Source organism: Antechinus flavipes, chromosome 4, assembly GCF_016432865.1.
Source record: "Antechinus flavipes isolate AdamAnt ecotype Samford, QLD, Australia chromosome 4, AdamAnt_v2, whole genome shotgun sequence".
Classification (NCBI taxonomy): domain Eukaryota; kingdom Metazoa; phylum Chordata; class Mammalia; order Dasyuromorphia; family Dasyuridae; genus Antechinus; species Antechinus flavipes.
Genome location: NC_067401.1, coordinates 424,832,770 through 424,855,860, shown reverse-complemented (window position 1 = coordinate 424,855,860; position 23,091 = coordinate 424,832,770). Strand labels below are relative to the sequence as shown.

Genomic DNA, 23,091 nt, shown 5'->3' with positions numbered 1-23,091 from the left:
GGATGGGTACTGGGGTCCTTTCAGAATTATATTTAATAATCAAAGTCCAAAATAGCAGTTCCTCTCATTTCTTGTTCCATCTTTTGAAGAATGAAATCATTACGACAAATTGAGAATTGATCAGTGGGTTGTAAACAGCAGTTTTCTATTTTATTTAAGGTTCCCATCAAAGCTATACTGTAAATCAGATTTATGACCTGTTTCTGGAATTCATTCTCTTCTTCTAGTTAGATGTCTGCACACATACATGTATGTATGTGTGTGTATCTTTATAGATGATATTATTCTCTCACTTAATTTGTTTGCTTTAATTTTGCCATTTGTTAAATGGGGACATAAAAGCATTAACTTACACAATTATTATAAAAATCAAATGAAATTATACTTTCAAAGCATTTAACACAGTGTCTGGCATGTAGCAAGTTTTTTATATATATATATAGTATGTTATATAATATAATCATATGATTGTAATTTTAATTATATTTACATTATATATTTATAATTACAATATGTAAATATATGTTTATAATATATAATATAATTATAATTAATAATTATTATGTTGTTCTATTATCTAAATTATCTAAAAATATTATCTAAATGTTAGCTCTTATTTTTTCACTCTTTGATCAGTTCCCTTTGGATAAAATAAGTCTTCCATTGCTATCTTTCAATCTTGATCTATACTCCATTAAGTCCCAATGAAAATATTTCCCTGGCTTTTGTCTTTCCTTAAAAGGATTTTTCGTTTCCATTCAAGTACGAAGGCTAATAAAACACTGAACACAGAAAAAGTTTTATTTATCCCAAAAGACATTGTATACTCCCAGACCACAGGAAAGGAAACTTACCTCCCCTCTCTAGAGAGTTTCAAGATCTTAACATTTTTCCTTTTAGTGAGTTCCACCATTTCTCAGGATATAATTCACAGCATTAGTGGAATATTAAGCCTTGATTGCTTCATGCTTCCCTAATATACCAATTTTTTCTTCCACTTGGGAATTATTGTGGATATTTTTTTAAATCCAAATAAAGCTATATATCTCTCTCTTTTTTTGCCTTTTTTTCAAGAAGTCTCTGAATCCCAGGCTTTTCTCTACTGAGGCTCCTTTTTTTCCCCATATCTCAGGCTAGTGCTGGCCTCTGCCTGTGTTTTCCAATAAATATGCCATGTATACTCATAAGCCTCTCTTGAGATACAAATGGAGAAACCTATAGTCACCAAATTATAGAATTTCAAAGCTGAAAGGGACCTCAGTGGCAGTCTCAGTAGTTCCATCTATGCCTGAAAAATAATCTGTAATACACTAAATATAATAAATGGTGATCTATTCTTTTCTTAAAACTCTCTTATAAAAAGGAAACCATCACCTCCTAAAGCAGCTAATTGTCATAAATTTATCTCTTTGCAACTTTCATCTAATTCTCTATTCTAGAGTCTGAGAGAAAAGGAAAACCAAATCCCTCTCTATATGACAGCCCTTAAAATATTTGGATAAAGCTATCTCGCTCCTCTGCAATATCCTTTTCTCTAGATTAAACCTCCTATAATGGAGCATCATAGAGAATGAACTAGAACCATTGAGGATTCTGGGGTCTTCTTGAGATGCCTTCAAGCTTATTAATGTCATTTCTAAGCTGGTACCCAGAACTGAATACAGTACTCCAAATGTGATCAGAGGAGGGGAGAGAACAGTATCTCTTAATTAATGAAAGCTATAGCCTTCTTACAAGGGACAGTAGACCAGAGTGATTAGAGTTCTAACTTTGAAATGGTAAAACCTGGGTTTGTTCCAGCTCTGAAACATCCTGGTTTTGTAATTCCAGGCAAATCATTGATCTCTGCATTCTCTGCATAACCCATTGAGGCTAAAAGTTGAAGAGAAAGGGATGTGTTATGGAAGGAATTTCCTCACACACAAGTTCCCTATAACTGTGCAGTCCCTGTTCTATTTTTAAATGTAGCCAAAGGTGATATTAGCTTTTTTTTTTTTTTGACTGCCATGTCATTTTAACACCACTTTTTTTTTTTTTTTTTGGCCACAAGTGAAAACTCCAGATTTTTTTTTTTAACCAAACTTCTAACTATTCCTCCCTTCAGTTAAATTCCACTCAAAAAGCTTACTATGTACTCTGCAGTATGATAAAAGCTGATAGTACAAAGATTAAAAACAAGATAGTATCTCCCTCAGGGAGCCTTCATTCTATTGGGTTGGGACAAGGGCAGACACAATAAGGACACAGATAACTAAAAGAAGGAATAAAAGAGTAAAAGGTCACTAATACCAGGAAAATGAGGAAAGGTCTCCTGTAGGAAGTAACATGAAGGGAATTAGACAGAGATGAGAAGAGAGAGAAAATTTTCTCCAAACATGAAGAGAAAAAGCACAGGGATAAAACACAGAAATTTGTGTGCAGAAAATTCAACTGGTTGATACAGAGAAAACACGGGGGAGAATGATGTGCAATCTGGGAAGAACGACTGGAGCCAAATTACAAAGGTCTTTACACAAGCAAATGAATTTCTATTTTATAGTTTAGTTGGTTGTTGTCCTTCATTTTTAAAGACATTACTGTGTTAGAGTCAAATTACAATGAGTCCAAATGTGGCTGATCAGCTCAAAATGAGTTTAGAATGCTCTATCACAAATTGGACACAAACAATGCATGTGGACATTTGCAATGTGTGATTCTTATATTTTTTTGTGAGTTACTGCAATTCTGCTTTATTTATAGGGCACAGTGCAATCTTTGATAAAAGTATGCCATACTGGGAGGTCCTTTACCAGCATCTCTCATGTCACAAATCAATGGCAGAGTTTTTCAGAGAGATTTTTTTAATCACATAGGTAACAGGAAGCTACCGGACCTTCTTTAGCAGGAGAGTGTTATAATCAGTTATGTACAGGACATGTTGGAGAGAGGATGGACAGGAAATAAGGGAATCAATTCAGAGGCTATTACAGTCACTTTGGCAAGAACTCATAAGACCCCAACCTTGGGGTCTATACATATGGCCATACAAGTAGAAAGAAGGGGACTGAAGTGAAAGATACTGTGGCAATTTCATCAATAAAATCTGGTGAGTAATTGGATAGAAGAGGGTGAAGGAGAGGAACGAGTCAAGAATGATGGTCCACGAGAATGCAAACATGAGTTGCAGGAAAGAGTGCAGATCCTCATCAAAAATAGGAAAGATAGGAGGAGGGGAAGGTTGGAGGAAAGCTAATGAGCTATGCTTTGGGCATGCTGAGCTTAAGATAAATCTATTGATCATTAGACATGTTCAGAAAATGGAAATGTGAGCCTTGTAATTATGAAAGGGATTTCTTGAACTGACGAATAAAATTTCATATTTATTTATATTATCTTATTAAATGCAACCTAATGCTCTAGTCTATGAAGATCTTTTTGGATCCTGAATATATATCTTGTGATAGTTATCCCTCCCAGTTTTGTGTTATCTACTAATTTGTTAAACATGTTCTCTATGCCTTTATTTAAGCCATTGATGAAAAATTAAGCCAAGGATCAAATACCGATCCCTAGAGCATTCCACTGGAGACTCCCTTGAATTCTTCGAGTCTGGTGCTCAATCCTACATCTCTGCATCTTATTTATAAGAATAGCATAAAACACTTTCTTAACTAATTGAATCACAGTAAGAGAAGAAAAAGAAATTAAAGGTCTAAGTACTGGCATAGAGAAGATAAAATCTGTCCTATCTGCCCATAAAATGATGGTCTATATAGAAACCCTCGGGAAATCAACAAAAAAATAAATTTAGACATTTAAAAATTCTAGTCAAGTAGCAGGATACAAAAATAAATCAACAAAAGCAATTGCATTTAGATATAACAAAAAGAAAATCCAGGAGGAAAGAATAGAAAAGAAAATTCTATTTAAAAGAATTACAAGATGCATAAAAATAATAAATAACAAAGGCAGACTCATGATTTATATGACTAGAATTATAAAAAACTTTAAAGATAAACAATGACTTAAATAATTGGAGGTATATTCTCTATTCTTGGTTGTACTATGCTAATATAAAAATATGATGATCCTATCAACTAATTTACAGACTTAAGTTATAAGTATCAAACTATCACAGGGATACTTTATAGAGTCAGACAAACCTGTAAAATAATAATAAAATAATAAAATCCATTTGGAAGAACAGAAGATCTAAAATCTCAAAGAAAATAAGGAAATACATAGTAAAGAAGGGGGAACAGAATTTGCAAACTTCAAATTATATGAAGTATTCCAAAAACTTTAGTTAAGCTTTAATACACTAAAACTTTTGAAACACTCTGCATTGTATAGCAGTATCAAAATTATTTCATACTGGTTAAAAAATAGAAAACTAGATTTATAAACAGACTAAATAAGGAAGAATCAGAATTAACTGAACTCATGGGTCAACATTCAGCAAATCCATGAGAATAAATTACTTGGGAGGAAAATTTCTTAGTTGTCAAAAACTACTTGTAAAACTAGAAAGTAATTAGGCTGAAATTAGCTTTAGGCCAATGTCTCATGCTATATACAATATTAAATTTAAATAAACATGAGATCGGTATATTAAAGATGACAACATAAAAATGATAGAAACCAGGCATTTCTCACATGTCTAGGGGAAGAATTTTTGACCAAACATAGAACAGTCAAAAAAGATAAATATTTTAGACTTCATGAAAATGAAAAGCTTTTGTATAAACAAAAAAATGTACTTTAAGAAGAAAAGCAATTGATTGAAAAAATACATCAAATATCTTTGATGAAGATCTAACAGTCAAATCACATAGAGAATAAATTAAAATATATAAAGTTATTCCCCATGGGAAACTGGTCAAAAGATACGAACAGATATTTCTCGAGACCAATTACAAACTACAGTGATACCTCAGTACTAATTGTTGATTGGTTTCAGAAGTCACAACAACTGGTGAAAATGTTGAGTACCAAACAAATTTTTCCTATAAGAGTCCGCAGCCTAACCACCCCTCCCTACCCAATTCCCCAAAGGGGTTTCCAGCTGTGGAGAAACAAGCCAGTCCAGCCCAGCCCCTCCCAGTTGGGATTTTTGACCCAAATCATTTCCTGAGAACTGCAATCTTTATACCCTGCCCCCCTTCCAAGCCATCCGAGTTTTCTGGGTTGAGGAGGGGCATTGGATGTGGAAGCAGAAGCTATGGTCCTGAGCCCTCTGCTACCCAGGACTCTGGTCACTGCCAGAGGTTCAGGACTGCCAAGCATCCTGGGTCCTGGCCCCCTCAGCAGCTGACACTACCTCCTCCTGAGCTGCTGCTGTTTGTGCCAATACCCACTGATCCTGCTTTTTCTCCTCCTGCTGAGCGTGCCAGCCCCTCCATCCCCCTTTCAATACTCCCTTGTGGGGAGCAGGAGACTATAGCTGTAGCTCCGCTGTTCTGCAAGAACTGCCTAGTGACCTGCTGGCATAGGTGCAAAACCTCAGCATCATGGGCTTCTACTTGACGTTGCTGTGTACCTCTGCTTCCGTTGGGAAGGAGCTGCCCATGGCTGCGGGCAATAGCCAGGGAGACAGTACCTCTGGCCAGGCTCACATCTCTACTGCTCAACCAAGACAAGTGAGTGCAGCCAGAATTGAGCAAGCATCGGGTGCTGAAGCATTCCTTTTCCTGTTGACATGCATCTAATACCAATTTTGAGTTTCAAAGCAGAGTGCCGAGGTACCACAGTATTAACAGCCACATCAAAGATTGCTCCAAAGAACTAAAAACAAGAGAAATGCACATCAGAATAATGCTAGCTCTTTATGCTTATTAAAGTATGAAAAAAAGATGAAAGCTGTCAACGCTGGGTGGGCAGCAAACTGCCCTGCTGCAGAGCAGTGAATAAAGCAACTAAAATTTTTACTAAAGAAGTTATGAAAATGTCCATACCTTTGACCTAGAGATCTCACATTTCGTCATATATCCTAAGGAGACCAAAGACAGAAATATTGAGTAGCACTTTTTGTGGTAACAAATAACTAGAAACGAAATTGGTACCTTTAGAAAAATTCCCCAAATTAACCCATCTGTTGTTGCACTGTGGGTTACAGATATTTGATAAGAAAATGATTTTACTGGTCTTTCAATTCCTTCAGGCTTCTGATGGCAGAATTGGCTGTGACTATAAAAGTGGCACTATGGATCCATGTACCACAATTACTGTTTTCATGCAGGATTCATAATGCCAGATACCCACCTCCCATCTCTTCATTTTGGTCTTGCCACAAAAGGAGCAGGTATACTTGGCACGCTAACCAATTTCAATTTTCTTCACTATTTTTCTTAGAGTTGCATCATAATATGTTCCATGACCTTAGTATGTTTAGCTATGTTGCCATTGTAAGACCAGAGTTCAGAGAGGAATTTAATTGCAGAAAATGAGGAAACAAATTGCATATGAATGTAATGGAATATTTTATTGGGCTGCAAGAAACAAAAAGTAAGAATTCCAAAAAGCATAGAAATACATAAGAAATGACACAGAATGAAAGAGATGAAACAAACAAACAAACAAAAAAACATTATAATTTACCACAACAACATAAATGGACAGAAAAAAACAACAAAATTAAATGCCACTTAATGACTAATGTTTCCCCAGAAGATGAGTTAAAAGATGTGGCTCCATCTTTTCTTTGTTGAAATAGTCTTGCTTATACTATCAGACATGATTAATGTAATGTAATTAGTGTGGGTGAATTTTTTTTCCTTTAAAAATTATTTGTTACAAGGGATGGCTATATGGATAGTTGAAAATAAAAGCATTTTTTAAAAGGATTTCTAATGAAAATTGGAATGAATAAATCGTTGTTGCTTATTCTTTGTTTTTGAAGATGAGTAAGATCAGGGGATGATATTCTGACTGGCACATAAATTGGATTTAATGAGGCAGAACTGCATAATCATCAGCCTCATTCCTTCTTCTAGAGTCACTGAAGTTCAGTGGCAAGGCACAAGTAGGATGACTGGCATGGCCAGGATGACCTTAGGGTCTTCAATGTCTGATTAAGCTTTAAGCACTTCACAGTACCTATTTTAGCCGCCTTTATGACTGTTGGAACAAATGGTTCTCAATAGCTCATTCCTTGGGGAATTTGATTCTTTGAATGATCACCTCCCCTCATTTCAGCAGCTCTGAAGAGGGCTCAGCAAGTCCTCATACCAGCAGTACTAATACTCCTTTAATACCCCATACACACCAAAATAAATAAAATTCTAGAGGAATTCTAAACCCAGAGACATCAAAGAGGATTTGGAAGATCAGCAGAAAAGATCTGTGGCAACAGGGTGAGACTCCAACATGCAATACCATGCAAGCCACATCAGCATTGCCCCAGTCCCAGCCCCAGTTCTGGCCCTAAAGCCCACCAAACAGGACTCTGTTGCTTTAGTACAATAGATCTACAGTGGGGCAGGGACACTCCTAACAGTTCCAGGGCATAAGGAGGTAATCATGAAAGTGACTTAATAAGGCTTTTTTTTTTTACATTCCTACATAGGAGAATGCTAATTGTAACTCATTAGGCCTTTGTCATTATCTTGACAGTTTGGAGGAATATATATAAACAGAGGGCACAGATGTGAAGTGAATATGAAGGGATAATATCTAAACAAGTGATGAAATTAAGGATTGAGAGAGGAATGTACTGGGGGAAAGGAAAATGGAGACATGGAATAGTGTAAGTTATCTGCCATAAAAAAGAGGCAAAAGAAAGCATTTACAGGGATTGGGAAGAAGAGAGGGATTGAGTGAACCTTACATTCATCAGACTTGGCTCCAAGAGAAAATAACTTACACATTCAATATGGATATAGAATTCTATCCTACTCTGTAGAAAAATAGAAGAATGGGATACAGGAAGTGAGGAGGGTGATTTAAAAAAAGAAGGCATATTGGGGGAGGGAGTAGTTGGCAGCAAAATACTTTTGAGGATGAATAGAGTGAAAGGAGAGAGAGACTAGACTAAATGGAAGGAAAGACATTGAGTGATAGTAATTGTAAAAATAATTTTCAAGCAAGTTTCTTTGATAAGGTCTTATTTCTCAGGCATAAAAAGAACTGAGTCAAATTTATATAAAAAATATAAGAGCCATGTCCTAGTTGAAAAATGTTCAAAAGATATATGTACAAAAGGTTTCAAGTTCATGCTTATTTTTTTTGACCTAATAATACCACTATTAGGCATGAATTCCAAAAGAAATTTTTTTTAAAGGAAAAGGACCTATATGTACAAAAGGTTTCAAGTTCATGCTTATCTTTTGACCTAAAAATACTATTATTAGGCATGAATTCCAAAAGAAATTTTTAAAAAAGGAAAAGGATCTACATGTACAAAAATATTTGTAGCAGTACTCTTCTCAGGACAAAAAAAATTGGAAATTATAGGGACGCCCATCATTTAGAGAATGACTCAGTAGACTGTGATAGGTGATTGTCATGGAATATTATTGATCTATGGGAAATGATGAACAAGAGGCTCTCAGAAAAAAATCTGCAAAGTCTTCCGTGAACTCAAGCAAAGTGAAATGTACTGTGTACAAAGTAATAGCAACATTCTGGGATAAGCAGCAGTAAATGGCACCACCATTTCCTCTTTCCCCTAGGCTTCCAACCAAGGTGACATCTTCTTGGTCCTTCTCTGCACTATAACCAAATAGTTTCCAAGTCTTGCTGAATGGTTGATCTCCCTTCTGTCTCAAGTCTTCTCTCCATTCCCAATCTTTTTTTAAAAGCAGGTAAATGAACAAACTTTAGTGACATGAGATTATTTCCAAGACTTTTAAACTATTTTATATCTGCAACTCTTCCATGTCCTCTATAGTAAAATGACATCAGTCTCCTTGCTGTTGCCTGAACAAAACTCTTTTTATCTCTTGACTCTGGGTATTTTCAATGACTATCCCTCATGTTTAGGCTCCTCCTTATTTCTGCCTCCTGACTTCCCTGGCTTCTTCCAGGTCTCAGGTAAAATCCCCTTTTCTGCAAGAAGTCCTTCCCAAAATGTTCCCTTTAATGTTAATTTCTTTCTTTTGAAATTATCCCTAATTTATCACACATATATCTTGTTTGTACATAGTGGTTTGCATGATGTCTCCTTCATTAGACTATAAGCCCCTTGAGAACAGGGAATATTCCTGCCTTTCTTTTCCTACTTGGTGCTTTTCACAGTGTGCAGCTCATAGTAGTTACTATGCCTGTTAGAGTGATCTTGTAATAGTGACCTGACTTCAGATGAAGAAATTAAGGCTATCTAAAGTCATATAAAAATGCTCTAAATCACTATTGATTAGAGAAATGAAAATTAAAACAACTCTGAGGTATAATCTCACACCTATCAGATTCACTAACATGACAAAAATGGAAAATGATGAATGTTGAAGATGATGTGGGAAAATTGGAACACTAAAATGTTGTAGAATTGTGAACTGATCGAAATGATTTGCAATCATGTCCAAAACTGTGAATACCCTTTGTTCCAACAGTATCATATCTTTTCAAAGAGATGATAAAAAAGGGAGATGTACCCACACGTAGAAAAATATTTATAGCAGCTTTTTGGGGTGGCAAAGAATTGGAAATTAACAGGATGTCCATCAATTGGGAAATGACTGAACAAGTTGTAGTATATGAATGTAATGGAATACTATTGTGCTATAAGAAAAAATGAGCAAACAGATGTCTGAAAAACCTAGAAAGACTTACATGAACAAATGCTGAGTGAAATGAACAGAATCAGGACAACATTGAACACATTTATAGCAACATTGTATGTAATGGGCTGAGGCTTGAGTTGATGCACTGAGGTCCCAAGCATGTGAGGCTAAATAGTAATTGGACCATACTCTATTAATATATATGCTTGGAGAAAGAATGGCCCCACCAACTCTTTGTGCAAGTCCTGATGTGTTGTATAGGAAATGATGGTTTTGGTGGGTGAAGGCAAGGGAGTGGGAAGGGAAGCAGGAGAGACTGCTGGCTGGCATCTTGACACAGCTGCTCACATTGCTATCGTGACGGCCCTTCATCTCCGATCCCCCTCTGCCAGCTGGCTTCCTGCCGCAGCTGCTCATATTGCTATCGCAATCACCCCTCATCTCTACTGAGAATAAAGATTGAAGATTTTTCCCTTAACCTGAATTCCTGACTCCAGCTGATTTTAAATACGCGATCATCACAATTGTACAGTGATCAACTATGACTGACATAGCTCTTCTCAGCAAAACAATGATCCAAGACAATTCCAAAAGACACATGATGGAAAATACCATCCACATCTGGAGAAAAAACTGTGAAGTCTGAATGCAGATGAAGTATACTCTTTTCACTTTTTCCTTTTGCTTTTTGTTCATGGTTTTATCCTTTTATTCTGATTCTTCTTTCACAAAATAACTGATGTGGAAATATGTTTAAAATGATTGTACATATAACCTATATAAGATTGCTTGCTAATAACTGTTTAGACATATATTATATTTAACTTATACTTCAACATATTTAACATTTTTGGTCAACCTGCCATCTGGAGGAAGGGGTGGGGGGAAGAAGGGGAAAAGTTAGAACAAAAGGTTTTGCTATTGTCAATGCTGAAAAAATATCCATGCATACATCTTGTAAATAAAATTAAAAAAAAAAAAGAGATCGCAAGGAAAAGTACAAACATCACAGGATCAGAAAAAGAAAAAAAAGATTGCTTGCTGTCTTGAGGAGGAAGCAAAAAGAAAAATTTGGAACTAAAAATCTTATAAAGGTAAATGTTGAAAATATCTTTACATATATAATTGGGGGGAAATACCATTAAGGTGGGCAGGGAGAGAGGAATTTAATGGAGAGAAGATAAGAACTCAAGTTTTCTGACTTCTGGTCCAACATTTTTCTCATTATACCACATTGTTCTCTTTGTTTATCCTTTATAAAGAAAGAAATTACTGTGGGTAGCAGGAAAGTTTCTTTAATAAGCAATTATGCTTTTTTTTCTAAATGTTATAATTTATTTCATCAATGTTTTATTTTTAATTTGCCTTCTATTACACACACCAGGTCTCCACAACCAGTCCCAGAGATCCATTATCTCATTTACAATTTCCAAGTATTCAGTGATAGTAAGTATCATATCTTAGAAAATAAGTAGATCCCACAAACAAAAGTTGGGAGTATAAGTGGACACAGGATATTACATGACATAGCTGTGGCTAATTTTGAAAGTCCTTGAATGTTTTGATGACCTGCAAACCATTAATCCTTTTCTGTGTTAAATGGAGAAGAAAAGAACCTTTTCAAACTTGGAAAAGTAGTCATAGGTGGATTTGATAGGAATACCTCTGGGGAAGTTGGAATTTTTCCCCTAAGATGGGTGGCCAGATTGGCCAAGATCTTTGGATAAACAGGACTTCTTGGTCTTAGAGTGCATGCTGTCCTGAAATGAAGATCCTATGTAAAAACAAGGGTGGAGTGCAAGAGGGAGTAGTCTTTGTAAAGAAGAAAAATGGACTTTTCAGAACAAACTGTGAGATGAAAAAAGCTTAGGAATCCAATGTGAACAAACTAGGGCACTTTTTAATATGAGTTGGCCAAACCATGAGTTGGTTGTTGACTTAAGTTTTCATTTCCCAAATAAGAATACTAAGTTAATAGTGATGAGTACTAAAAGACAACAATGAGTTCTGGGAGAAAATAAGAAGACTGGGAGGGAAAAAAAAGTCAGGGGTTCAGAACAGAGATACAACTTGAATGAAAAATAAAGGCTAAGGGAAGAATTCCACCAAATAAATTAAGTATAAGAAATTCCAAAATAGATGGTTATTGTGAGCATTAGATGTAAGGGAAAATAATACTACAAGATATAAAATGTGGGGAATTCAACCCTATTTTCTTTACTAGAAAGTTCCAGGGCTAGGATGGCTAACTTCTTCCTGTTTTTCACTGCCACCAATCTGTGTCTTATCTTGAGTTTGCTGGAATATCAGCATGGGAAGACACCTAAGTTCACAGCCATTCAATCTAACCTGCCTCTAAAAGAAGTGCCCTTTTACCATATATCAGTGTTTATCCTGCATTAGCTTGAATGTCTCTCCTGAGGAAAGCATACTGTTATCCAAGGCAGTCCATTCCACTTTTAAATAACACTTTTGGCTAAAAGTTTCTCCTTAACATGGAGCAAAAATTTGCTTCCCTGAAAATCCCATCAAATACTTAGACGTTTGTAATTACTCAAAAAGTAATACTTTTAATAATAATCAGAACAAGTTTAAATTTATCTCCCAGATGACAGCCCCTCAAATATACTTAAAAGTTTTCAGTACCCCAGTGAGTCTGTTTTCCCTACCTCTTAGCTTTAAGGTCTGTAGGAAGGAGATAACAAACTTCTAATTCTTTCTTGTCCATAAATGACTGCCCTTTCCCTCAAATCACTTTTAACTTTATAAAGGCATTTTTTTGGTCTGCTTAATCTCTCATGGGAACTATAACCGAATACTTCAAGTATCCGCAATTTCATCAGAATGGCACTCACTGACTGATGGGGATTGCAAGGGGAGTACTAACCCTAGAGTAATATCAAGTATGGAGGACAGTATAGGTTCCTTGAGAAAAAGGAAACTTATTGGAATGGAAAGAACAATTATTACCTATTTATGAATTATTTATGCCACTTCACCTTGCTTGCCTTACTTTATACATCTGTCAAACGAGCTGGAGAAGGAAATGGCAAACCATTTCAGTATCTTTGCCAAGAAAACCCCAAATGGGGTGGAGAGACATTCATGACTGCAACAACTCAATAGCAACAAATATACTGCAAATACAGTGATGTTTTGCTCTGCTGGATACTTTACATGTTAACTTTGTAACTCATGGGTTGATGATGTTTCTTTGAATGATTTTATTATGGTCATATAAATGGCCTTGGTCATACAAAGCTTGAGTTTAAAAAATGAGACAAATTCTGATTTCATTATTTCCTTTGGTTTTCTTTATTTCATCCACTTTACCTATCTTTCCAAGTGAAATTATTTCTTCTAAGCCTAATCTATATGTTGGGCTCCAATATCTATGATTTATACTTACTCAAGGATTTGTCAATGCAAGATAAGTAGAAAGACAGATGTGTACATGTTTTCTCATTGAAAAATGTTCCCCACTGGAATCATTTTTCATATATATATGTATGTTAGGTTTTAATTTTGTTCCTAACAATGTAAAAACTACAACAACAGTGAATGCTTTGTCCCTTAATTGGTGTCTGAGAATAGCCACCAAAATCCAAGGGGTGGTTTCTAAGTCTTATTGGCAGCTTTCCTAAGCAAAAGTCATTACAACTGACTAGTTTTCTACAGAGATACAGTTGTCATTATTCTTTCACTAACTTAGGCCCACTGTATGACATTTAAAGACTCCTAGATGGTTGACTAAAGGAAAATTATTGTTGGTCCAATGATCCTGATATGTTATTTCTAACAATACCACCTTGATGTCTTCTTTGCCTTGACCTGTCCATTGACTGTGGTTACTGATTAAACAACTTGTGGGTGAATATTCACATTTTGAAATCAGAACTATTATTCTTTCCTTCCCCCACTTTTCTTTCTAAATTCTCTCTCCTTCTTTGCCAAGTTTTCCATTAGCTATTGAGTATAAAAATACATCTGCTAATTTCTGCCCAAGTATTTTGCAAAGAGCAAAGTTAACAGTATCTTTGAATTTTTTTCTTTAGTCATTTTTATTGGTGATAGAAGACAGTATGTTTTTCTAGGAATACTTTTTAAAAAATAAATCTCCCGATCAGTGTCAAACACCAAAGTGAAGAGAATGAAGTCATTCTGTCCTTGTAACAATTTGATTTTCAAACATCAATAGTAGGTTAATTCCTGAATTAATCATAGGACACAGAAGATATTCAAAAGAAATGACTTTATCTTTTTATACAATTATACAAAGTATAATTGTAAATGTAAGTAATGAACTGATAATGTGGGAAATTTATCCTAAATTATTGATATCGATTCATAAGATGGTTATAGCTATAGAAATACTACGATATTCTACTATAAGGCCAGGAGTAGATTTTCTTAAATCGGCTGCCCTCAGTCCTTACTGACACACCCAGAATAGAAAAAAGCAAAGTACATAATTTTCATTATTGGGTATGTGAAGGGGTTTTCATGATGCTAAGAAGCTATTTTTTAATTCTCTAACGCCAAGAAATTAGGGTTGTGGAGTAGGTGAGCTACAGGGAGTGAGAAGGAACTAAGAATGAGGAAAGATACTGACTATAAAGTTTCTCTTTATTAGAGTACAGGAAGGGATGATGTTCTAGGCCAGAATTCCTTTCCCTGAGAATCCCTGCAAATCTGAAAGAGGGAGCTGCTGACAACAGCGATCAGCTTGGAAATCTACCACTTGAGGCTTTTAAAGCTACTGGTAGATTCCCATCTACTGGGTGGAGAGCCCTGAAATATGTAAATAAATGTCAAATGAAACAGATACCATTTTTTGTTTATTGCCTACTAGACTATGCCAATAGTAACAACTACAGTTTCTTAGGTGAAAGCTTTTTGTGCTTGAGTATCTCTATAAAATCTTAGGTATGGTAGCATATGTTTAGAATTAAATTTTATGTTTTGTTGTATCCAAAGTCCATAAAATCAAGATCATAAATATATGGCAAAACTTATAAATACTTCAAATCCAAGTGAGAAAGATTATCAACAAACCATTGCTCTCACTAATCCAGGAATTTGTTTTTATATATAAGTGCCAATATCTCTATACTGCCTACTGGCTTCAGCCTGTTCCAGATCCAAACCTCAGGGTATGGATTGGGTAAATGGGCTGAAAGGACCCACGCTGATTCTGCTGTCCCTCTAGCTGACCTAAAATTGTGTAGCCCATGTGGCAAAGTCAGGATCACTGTATTTCTTCTGAACCCTTAAATCTGAATAGATGTCAATATGGATCCATACTAATAGCTACAGTCTAGACTTTGAAGCTACTTCAGTTACCCTTGATATTTGAGGTGTAGAAAATGAAGGGACACTTCCGTAGTGATTAGAACACTCAATTTGTCTCTACTATCACCTTTGTCAGATGGTCAGCTACCCCAAGAAGCCAACTGTTTACTGATCCTTGTGTAAAAATTTCTTTAAAAAATTAACTTTGTTAATTCCATTAAGATTAGAAATATGAAATTAGGATCTTGATATTTGGCTTCAAGGGCAAAAAATTTTGTATCATTGCATAAAATAGTATTTTATCTCACTATGCATTGAATGGTATAAAGATATGTTACTACTTTTTTTTTTGGCTAATCAATATTCAGCTATAATTTTTCCTTGGATTTTAAATTGCAATTATATTCAATTTAGTGAAAATTAACTACCTTTCATGTGTAACATACTGTACCAAATTCTGAAAATCTAAAGATTTAAAAAAAAATCATGGTCGTATCTTTTAGGAAATTACAGTCTCCTTGAGAGTGGGAAATATGGTAGATTCACATGAGTATAATACAAGGAGAATGTGATAGGGACAAAAGAGAACTTGGAAGTGCTTCAGGAAAGTCTGTGTTAGGAAGCCACTTACAGTTAAAGGATCAGGGCAAATTTCTTGAAGGTGGAACCTGAGCTGGACTTTGAAATATTTCCTAAATAACACTGTGCACTGTTCTAGGAGGGATATATGTGTTAACTGTAAAATAGTGTTTTCCTGGGGGGGTGGGGGTGGGGAGAGGAGTATTACAATCTAGAGAAGATACACCAAAAAAATTATAAGGCAAGAGTACATGAGAAGTCTAAGACATAAAGGAAAGAGAGGAGAAACATGGTTTCTAATCTAGGTAAAGTTTCAGAGAGGTGGTAACATTTGAAATGGGATTTTTAAATGGCTAGGCAGGATGGCTAACAAAGGTTTTGTACTCCTCTTCTGCATACAGTTAGTATGATTATCTGTGTAAGTCATAGCCCGCTATTATGTCTTACACCCCTATGAAGACAAGGGCCACATCTTATTTCTCCCAACACCTAGCATCATGTTTTATACAAAGTCGTATACATTACATACTACTGGTAGACATCATAATTTGTTGAACCGAATGTTTAAACTTTACCCTCACTCTGTAGCAATTAAGTACAAGCTTTCCAATTTAAGGGCATGCAACACAACAAACAAAAATGTAAGTTTTTTTGTGAAATTTTTCACTCTTTACTATGAAAAACTTCAAATGATTCTTACTGCAGCTACAGACCATGTTTCAAAACACTGCAAATTTGGGAACCAGAAACATACCTCTTGGCATTTTCTTTTCCCCAACTACAATTTAAAACACACCAAGACATTTTTCAAAAAGGCTAAGTTTAATGTGCTACATTTAAAAGATTTACATTTTTATCTAGACATAAACAAAGGACTTGAAATTTCTTATTGCTAACATCTTTCTTCTGTTCTTAATACAAGGCACCACTCAACAAATATCTGCAAAATATTAACTTATGGGCTCAAAAGAGTCAGTTACTAACCTTTGATTTGTAAAGAATAAAATAAATGCCTTAAAATTGAATTATTATTCCTAACCACAGTTTTATAAAACATAATCCTTCCTTAAAGGCTAAATAATTATATTTTAAAAGTAAATAAAGAGGAAAAGGTCATCTCCTACTTGTATTTCAATAGTCTTGGTGACTTCCTAGGCAGATCTTTGGGCTTCTCCCTGGTATAGTCTGCCATACTTTGATTTTAGTCTCTATCTTTAAGAATAAAAGAGGTCTAAGAGTTCCTCCATTATTGCATATACTATTAAGTTTCATGTAGTATTAGCACTGGGTTTGCCAAGAAACTTGACTTTGAATCCTGGAGCTGCTTCTAATTAACTGATTGACCTTAAAGAAATGATTTACCCTATCAAGGCTCTTTTGCTTCAGATAATCTTTATGTCTATCTCAATTTCTAGCAATCTATAATTTTCAAACTGCGTACACTTTTTGATCCAGTGATAATACTACTAGGGTTGTATCCCAAAGAGATCATTAAAAAAGAAAAAAAGATTTACATTATGTATAAAAATAATTTATAGCAGCTCTTTTTGGAGTGGCAAAGAATTGGAAATTAAGGGTGCCCATCAATTGAGGAATGGCTAAACAAATTGTGGTATGTGAATATAATGGAATATTACTGGGCTACAAGTAATGATGAGCAGGCAAACTAGAAAAACCTGGACTTACGTGAATTGATGCAATGTGAGGTGAGCAGAACCAAGAGAACATTGTATATAATAGCAATGGTGTGCACTGGTCAACTATAAATAACTTAGCTCTTCTCAGCAATACAATAATCCAAGACAATTCCAAAAGACTTATATTATAATGGAAATACTATCTACATCCAGAGAAAGAACTAATAGAATCTGAATGCAGATTTAAGTATACTATTATCACTTTGTTATTTTCATATTTTTTCCTGTTTTGGTTTGTTTTTTCTTTCACAACATGACTAATATATAAATATTTTACATTCCCACATATAACCTATTTAAGATTTTTACCATTTTAGGGAGGGAAAGGAGAAAGAAAATTTGGAACTCAAATTTCTTTTTAAATGAATGATAAAAATTGTCCTAACATATAATTGGAAAAAAATACTATTAAAAATCTGTAATTCTATTTTATGACAAAATCTAAATAAGACCACCTTTAAAAAAAAAAAGAGCAAATTTTCTCAAGTACAGCTCAATTATTTTCATTCTGATTCACGATGCTGTTTATCTGAAGTATGGAAGCATTGGGTAGCCTGTAGGAGAAAGAACCTAGGCTTTCCCCACCTCAAGTTAGGTCTTTAGTGCCATTTTGTTTTGTTGCAAATATAATTCACCAAGAAACACATTCACTATTTAAATAGAATGACACATTCTAAAAGCAAATGGAGAAAGGATTTTTGTCTTCTCTATGTTTCAACTTAACTCTCCCAGATAGTTGGTTATGTTGGTATTTCCCTGATATACAACACTGACTCAATATTCTATTATAATCATAATTAAGGGTATTAACTATGTATGAATGTACTTTTCAATAGATTTTTGATCATCTTGTTGACTGCAACAAGTCATGATATGAAAAATGCTCTTGAACACAATTTAAATATATATTTAATGAGTAGCTTCAATCTATTAGGTGCTACACAGAAGAGTATAGTTTTTGAAGTATGCTAAATACAAAAAGCTGCCCAATATTTATCCTTGAAAAACCCAAAGCTGGGCAGATTTATGGAAATGTGATTTTTGTGGTGGGATTTAAGTAAGAGACGAGATCAAAGTATAGCTATTAAGTGGAAGTTTAATCTAGGTATCACAGAAGAATAAATTTAATGTGTGGACAGATAGCAAAAAAAGGAGAAAATTTAGAATTCTGAGAAGTAACTAAGCTAAAATGGTAGACAAAAATTTTTTCATACAATATTTTGCTGACAACAGTGAGAGTAGAATGAGTAAAGAACAAGAGTACAGGCAAATTAAGAGGCACATGAAAGATCTGGTATGAGCAAAGAAAACTCTCAGGATCTTTGAATGAGGAGGGGAGTGAGGAGTCAGACAACTCATTCTGTATTAAAGAAAAGACTTTAGGTAAGAAGAGAATCAAAAAAGATTTTTCAAGTGTGAGACAAAGTTACTGAAATGTTTTTGTGTTTTCTTATCTCTAAAATGGGGATAGCACTTGCACTACCTTCAGTGCTCTGAAGAAAGCACACAGTAAACCATAAATTGACATGTAAATGTGAGCCGCTATCAGGGAAAGATAAGCTGAGGTTTCAACAGGCTAAGTTTGAACATAAGGCATATGCAGTAAGAATATGAAGACAACTAAAAATGGAGAAATCAAGAGAAGAAAATATTTTTAAAGACTCAAAAAAATTGTTGTCAGACAAATACTAAAAGATGTACACAATGTCTTTTCAAGTTCATGTTAACTTCCACATTCAGGTTAATAATCAGTAATGTCTAGTGTCACTAAAATGAATTACTTAAATGCACACTAAATGTCTATATTACCTTTTCCTCTAACAGACACTTTGTAATTTTTCATTTAATATCTTGGTACTTAAAAGTAAAAAAATATATATCCCTGTTTACAAAAAGAACATTATTCAATTAGATGTGTTCAGTAGAAGAAAAAAAAAGATAATAATACAGCCAGAGCATTACTGTTACAACGAAGAACATGCTAATGAATCCGTTTATAAGTATAATGTTCCAGTAGATTGTTGAGCTTTATACAACTAGAGCATAAATCATTAAGATCATGCTGTAGATCACATGGTCACTTGGAGGAGCCCCTGACTTCAGAGAAAATTAGTAATCTATAATTTGCAGAATTCTTTAGGTTTTTTTTTTTTTCCTTCTGATTCCCTACTACCCCAGATAATGGTAATGAACCTTCACTGATGGGCAGGACTAGCCTAGCTGTTGAATGAAAGAAAGGAGTAGCTAAGGAAAGGAGTGGGGAAAGCAAGTAATCAGAACCACATTTTTCTTCCTCCATTTCTTCACTTTAAACTGGGACATAACTATAAAATTATAACTACATGTTATAACTATAACACATCACAAAATGGGCCATTTAAAAAACATAATGGACAATGATGAGCAAGGAAATAAAAATGCAAATTAGCACCATTATAAAGTTTAGCAGATAGCAAGATCCCTGACACCAGCCCTGCAATATTTGAAAGTGCAAAATATAACTACATTTTAAAACTCATATTTCCTTTATTTTTTTTTAAAGTAGTAACATTCTCTCCACTAGAGTCAAAATTGGAAATGCAGATCCTAGATATAACCTGAAGTACCTTTTGCCTTTACTAATATAAGTAAAGGACAGACCAAATTTCCACACAAATTTACTGAAAATATCCATGCTGATCATTTTGGTTCTAAGAGATATCGTCTGTTAAGTTTTTTTTCTACACAAGTCAAGACTTGCAAATCTATTGAATGATGAACACAAATCATTATTTTGCCCACTCAGTTATTATTATAGTATTGGAAGGGACCTCCAAAATCACCCATTTGAAACAGAAATCCCCTTTACATTTCCAAGTTAACTAGTGAGCCTTTGTTTAAGATAACCCACCAAAAGGAACTCACTACCTCGCAAGATATCCCATTCTACTTTCAGATACCTCTGTCAAGAAGAGTTTCCTTACAATGAACCAAAATTGGCCTAAATCAGCATTGCTTTTATCTTATGTAGAGTCATTAATTGCTTTCATAAAAATCCTTAATATCTTGATTTTAAATCTAAAGGTAAAATTATTTCTTTTGTCAATGAAATCCCAAACCAAATTCTTACTAGCTGTTATCTCAAAAAAAGAAGCCAAGGAATATTTTATAGTACATAGATATTTATCTCTGGAATTAGAAATGGTTCTTTAAAATGCTATTAGCAAATTACAAAATATAGCAATAATATTTAGTGTTTTCATCATTTGCAGGTATCCCGAATATCCCTCACTTTGCTTCCTCTCTTCATATTCTCTCCATTCTAAACAGAACAGTTCTTAGTAATGACTCTAAAGAATCAAATAAATGAATTCTATATTTCATATATTTTGTAGCAATAGAATTTCCTAAAATAAGTAATCTATAGACTCATTTTCTTTACCACATACTGCCATTTTCCATCTCATAACTTATTTTATTTTTAAAATTTGTGAAGATGTGACTCCTAGACACAAGGATGCTTGGACAAAGCTCTTGTAAAATCAGTTTTCATTGTGGAACTTCACTGTGCTTTTAAATGGGTTTTTTTAATTTTCTTTTTGGCATGCATGAAGAACACAACTATGTTAGCACAACTTAGATTAAGCTTTTAAAAAATCTCATAACCTGTCTCTATTTATAAGTGAAAATAGGTCAAGAAAAAAGTTAAAACTTTCAATGTTAACCAACACATGATTTTTCAGGTACAAATGATCCCACCTGTAGATTACTCAGACTCCTGGAAGTTTCTCCTAGGTCCTGTTACTTACTTTTTGGCCATCTTTTGGCAAATTATCACTTCTATTAGAAAATAGATGGTAAGCAGGGAAAAGTGGTCAAAGTCAAAACAACTGACTTTGTTACTTGTTAGCAGCTCTGGAAAGAGGGTTTGTTGAGGGCAAAAGTGGAACAAACTGAATACCTATAGATTTCCTTTATTCATCATCTCTTAATTTCTCTCCAATTATTACTGTAGAGAAATGAAAGTTGGCTGTTTTTTATTGCAATGTGCCCATATGTAGGAGACATTATTCTCAAACATTCCACTGATACTCTCCTTTCCTTCAATCTCATTTCCTACCTTAATTGTGCGAGACTGTGCTTTAGGATTGATCAGAATACATTACTATAGCCTTAAAGTTTAAAAAAAAAAAAAAAAGGTTTTCACAAATTCTACATACAGGCAAAATAGGTTTACTGGAATGTCTTTAGTCACAGTTGAAAGTAGCAATATTGAAAACATTAGTTTCTCCATAAATATATGGAAGCCATTTCCAAAATCTAATGTTTTTACATGAGAAAAAGTATACATTTTGTAATTATTAACTGAATCATTACCATCCCTTTTTACATAATGTTTCATCTCTTATGTCCCACCCTATCCCTGAACTTGATGCAATAAATCCCCACCTCTCTAGTTTACAGTAGGAAATTGTGTTAAATTATAAATATCATCATCAATGTTTAACTCTATATACAAATAACGTATTGGCAAGTATCTAGTTTCAAATTAGACTCCTACAATATGGCAAAGTAGATGTTTCTGTTTTAAAAATAAATTAATGAGAGCATATTTTAGTGAAAGGGAGGAGGCTAATCAGGAACTTGTCAATGCTCCAATCTGAACTGGACACTTGCCTCTTTTTACTTCTTGGGAAAAAACACTTTTGAAAGTCATATACATATTTCTTAAATTATGCAGCAATCGTCTTCTTTTTTTTTTTAAACTTGTCCCAGAACAGTTTTATTGGCGATCTCTGGTCACTGAATCAAGTCCGGTATTTCAGAACAATAGGAACTATAAGAAAAAAAAGAAACCAATGGTATGTCAAGTCATTAAAAAGCATTTTTTAAGTCCCAGCAATTGCAATACAAAAATAAAAGTAAAGAAGTTTCTGTTCTCATAAAGCTTACAATCAATTGGATAAGACAATATATAAAACTGTTGATATCTACAAAATGTAGTTAAATGTAGATATCTGCAAAAAACCATATAAAACAAAAGGCATTGTGATTGTGAGGGGTCCCAACAGTAACAGCTAGGAAAAAGAAAAAAGATTCATATAGAAGATAGCACCTGAGCTTAATTTTGAAGGAAACTAAGGATTCTAGGAATAGGAGATAAGGAGGAAAGCATCCTAAGCAAGGGAGTTAACTTGTAAAAAGGCCCAGAGATAGAGATGGAAAGCCAGTTTTGTTGGCCCCTAAATTGCAAAAGAGGAGTTTATAGTTAATCTTAGAAGAGGTTGTACCCAGAATTTAATGAGTGAAAGAGTAACATAGTCACACCTATGCTTTAAAAAAATTTATTTGGCAGCTATGTGGAAGACAAATTCATGTAGGGAAATGCTTGAGACAAGAGACACATTAGAAGATTACTTCAATTGTTCAGGCAAGAGGCCTGAATTGGGGTAGTTGCTGTGTGAGTATAGGGAGGTTATCAAAGATGTTGATATAGAAATGACATGATGTGGCAACTGATTACATATGTAGGGCAAGTAAGAATGCACAAAACTGGATATGTTAACATCACATTTGACTATCCACCTTTGGTGACAGTGAAATAGAAGGTAAGCCACAAAGGTTTTGGGGTCTTTTATCTTTGAAAACCTTACCCAACAAAATGGGAGATGCTATATACTAACAAATAATAAATACCAAATTAGAGTTCTTCAAAAAACAATCATGAGGAAATTTCAAATTTTAAAATATCCATGAGAAACAAAAATAACCTTATTTTATAAATGGAGAAATTGAGATATATTTAACTTTCTTGCTCAATCTTCAAAAAGAAAAAGTCTAAATAA

General features: G+C 34.3%; 1 protein-coding gene across 2 annotated transcripts in view; it reads right to left on the bottom strand.

Annotated features, from left to right (window-relative positions):
- Positions 1 to 21,462: 21,462 nt before the first annotated feature.
- VAMP4 (vesicle associated membrane protein 4) overlaps positions 21,463 to 23,091 on the bottom strand; it is a 46,724-nt gene continuing 45,095 nt past the window's right edge. For both annotated transcript variants that reach the window (XM_051998953.1, XM_051998954.1), the window contains exon 8: positions 21,463 to 22,082. In XM_051998953.1, the coding sequence (XP_051854913.1) occupies positions 22,054 to 22,082 (29 nt within the window). In that variant the 3' untranslated portion in view covers positions 21,463 to 22,053. The remainder of the gene's footprint in view (positions 22,083 to 23,091) is intronic.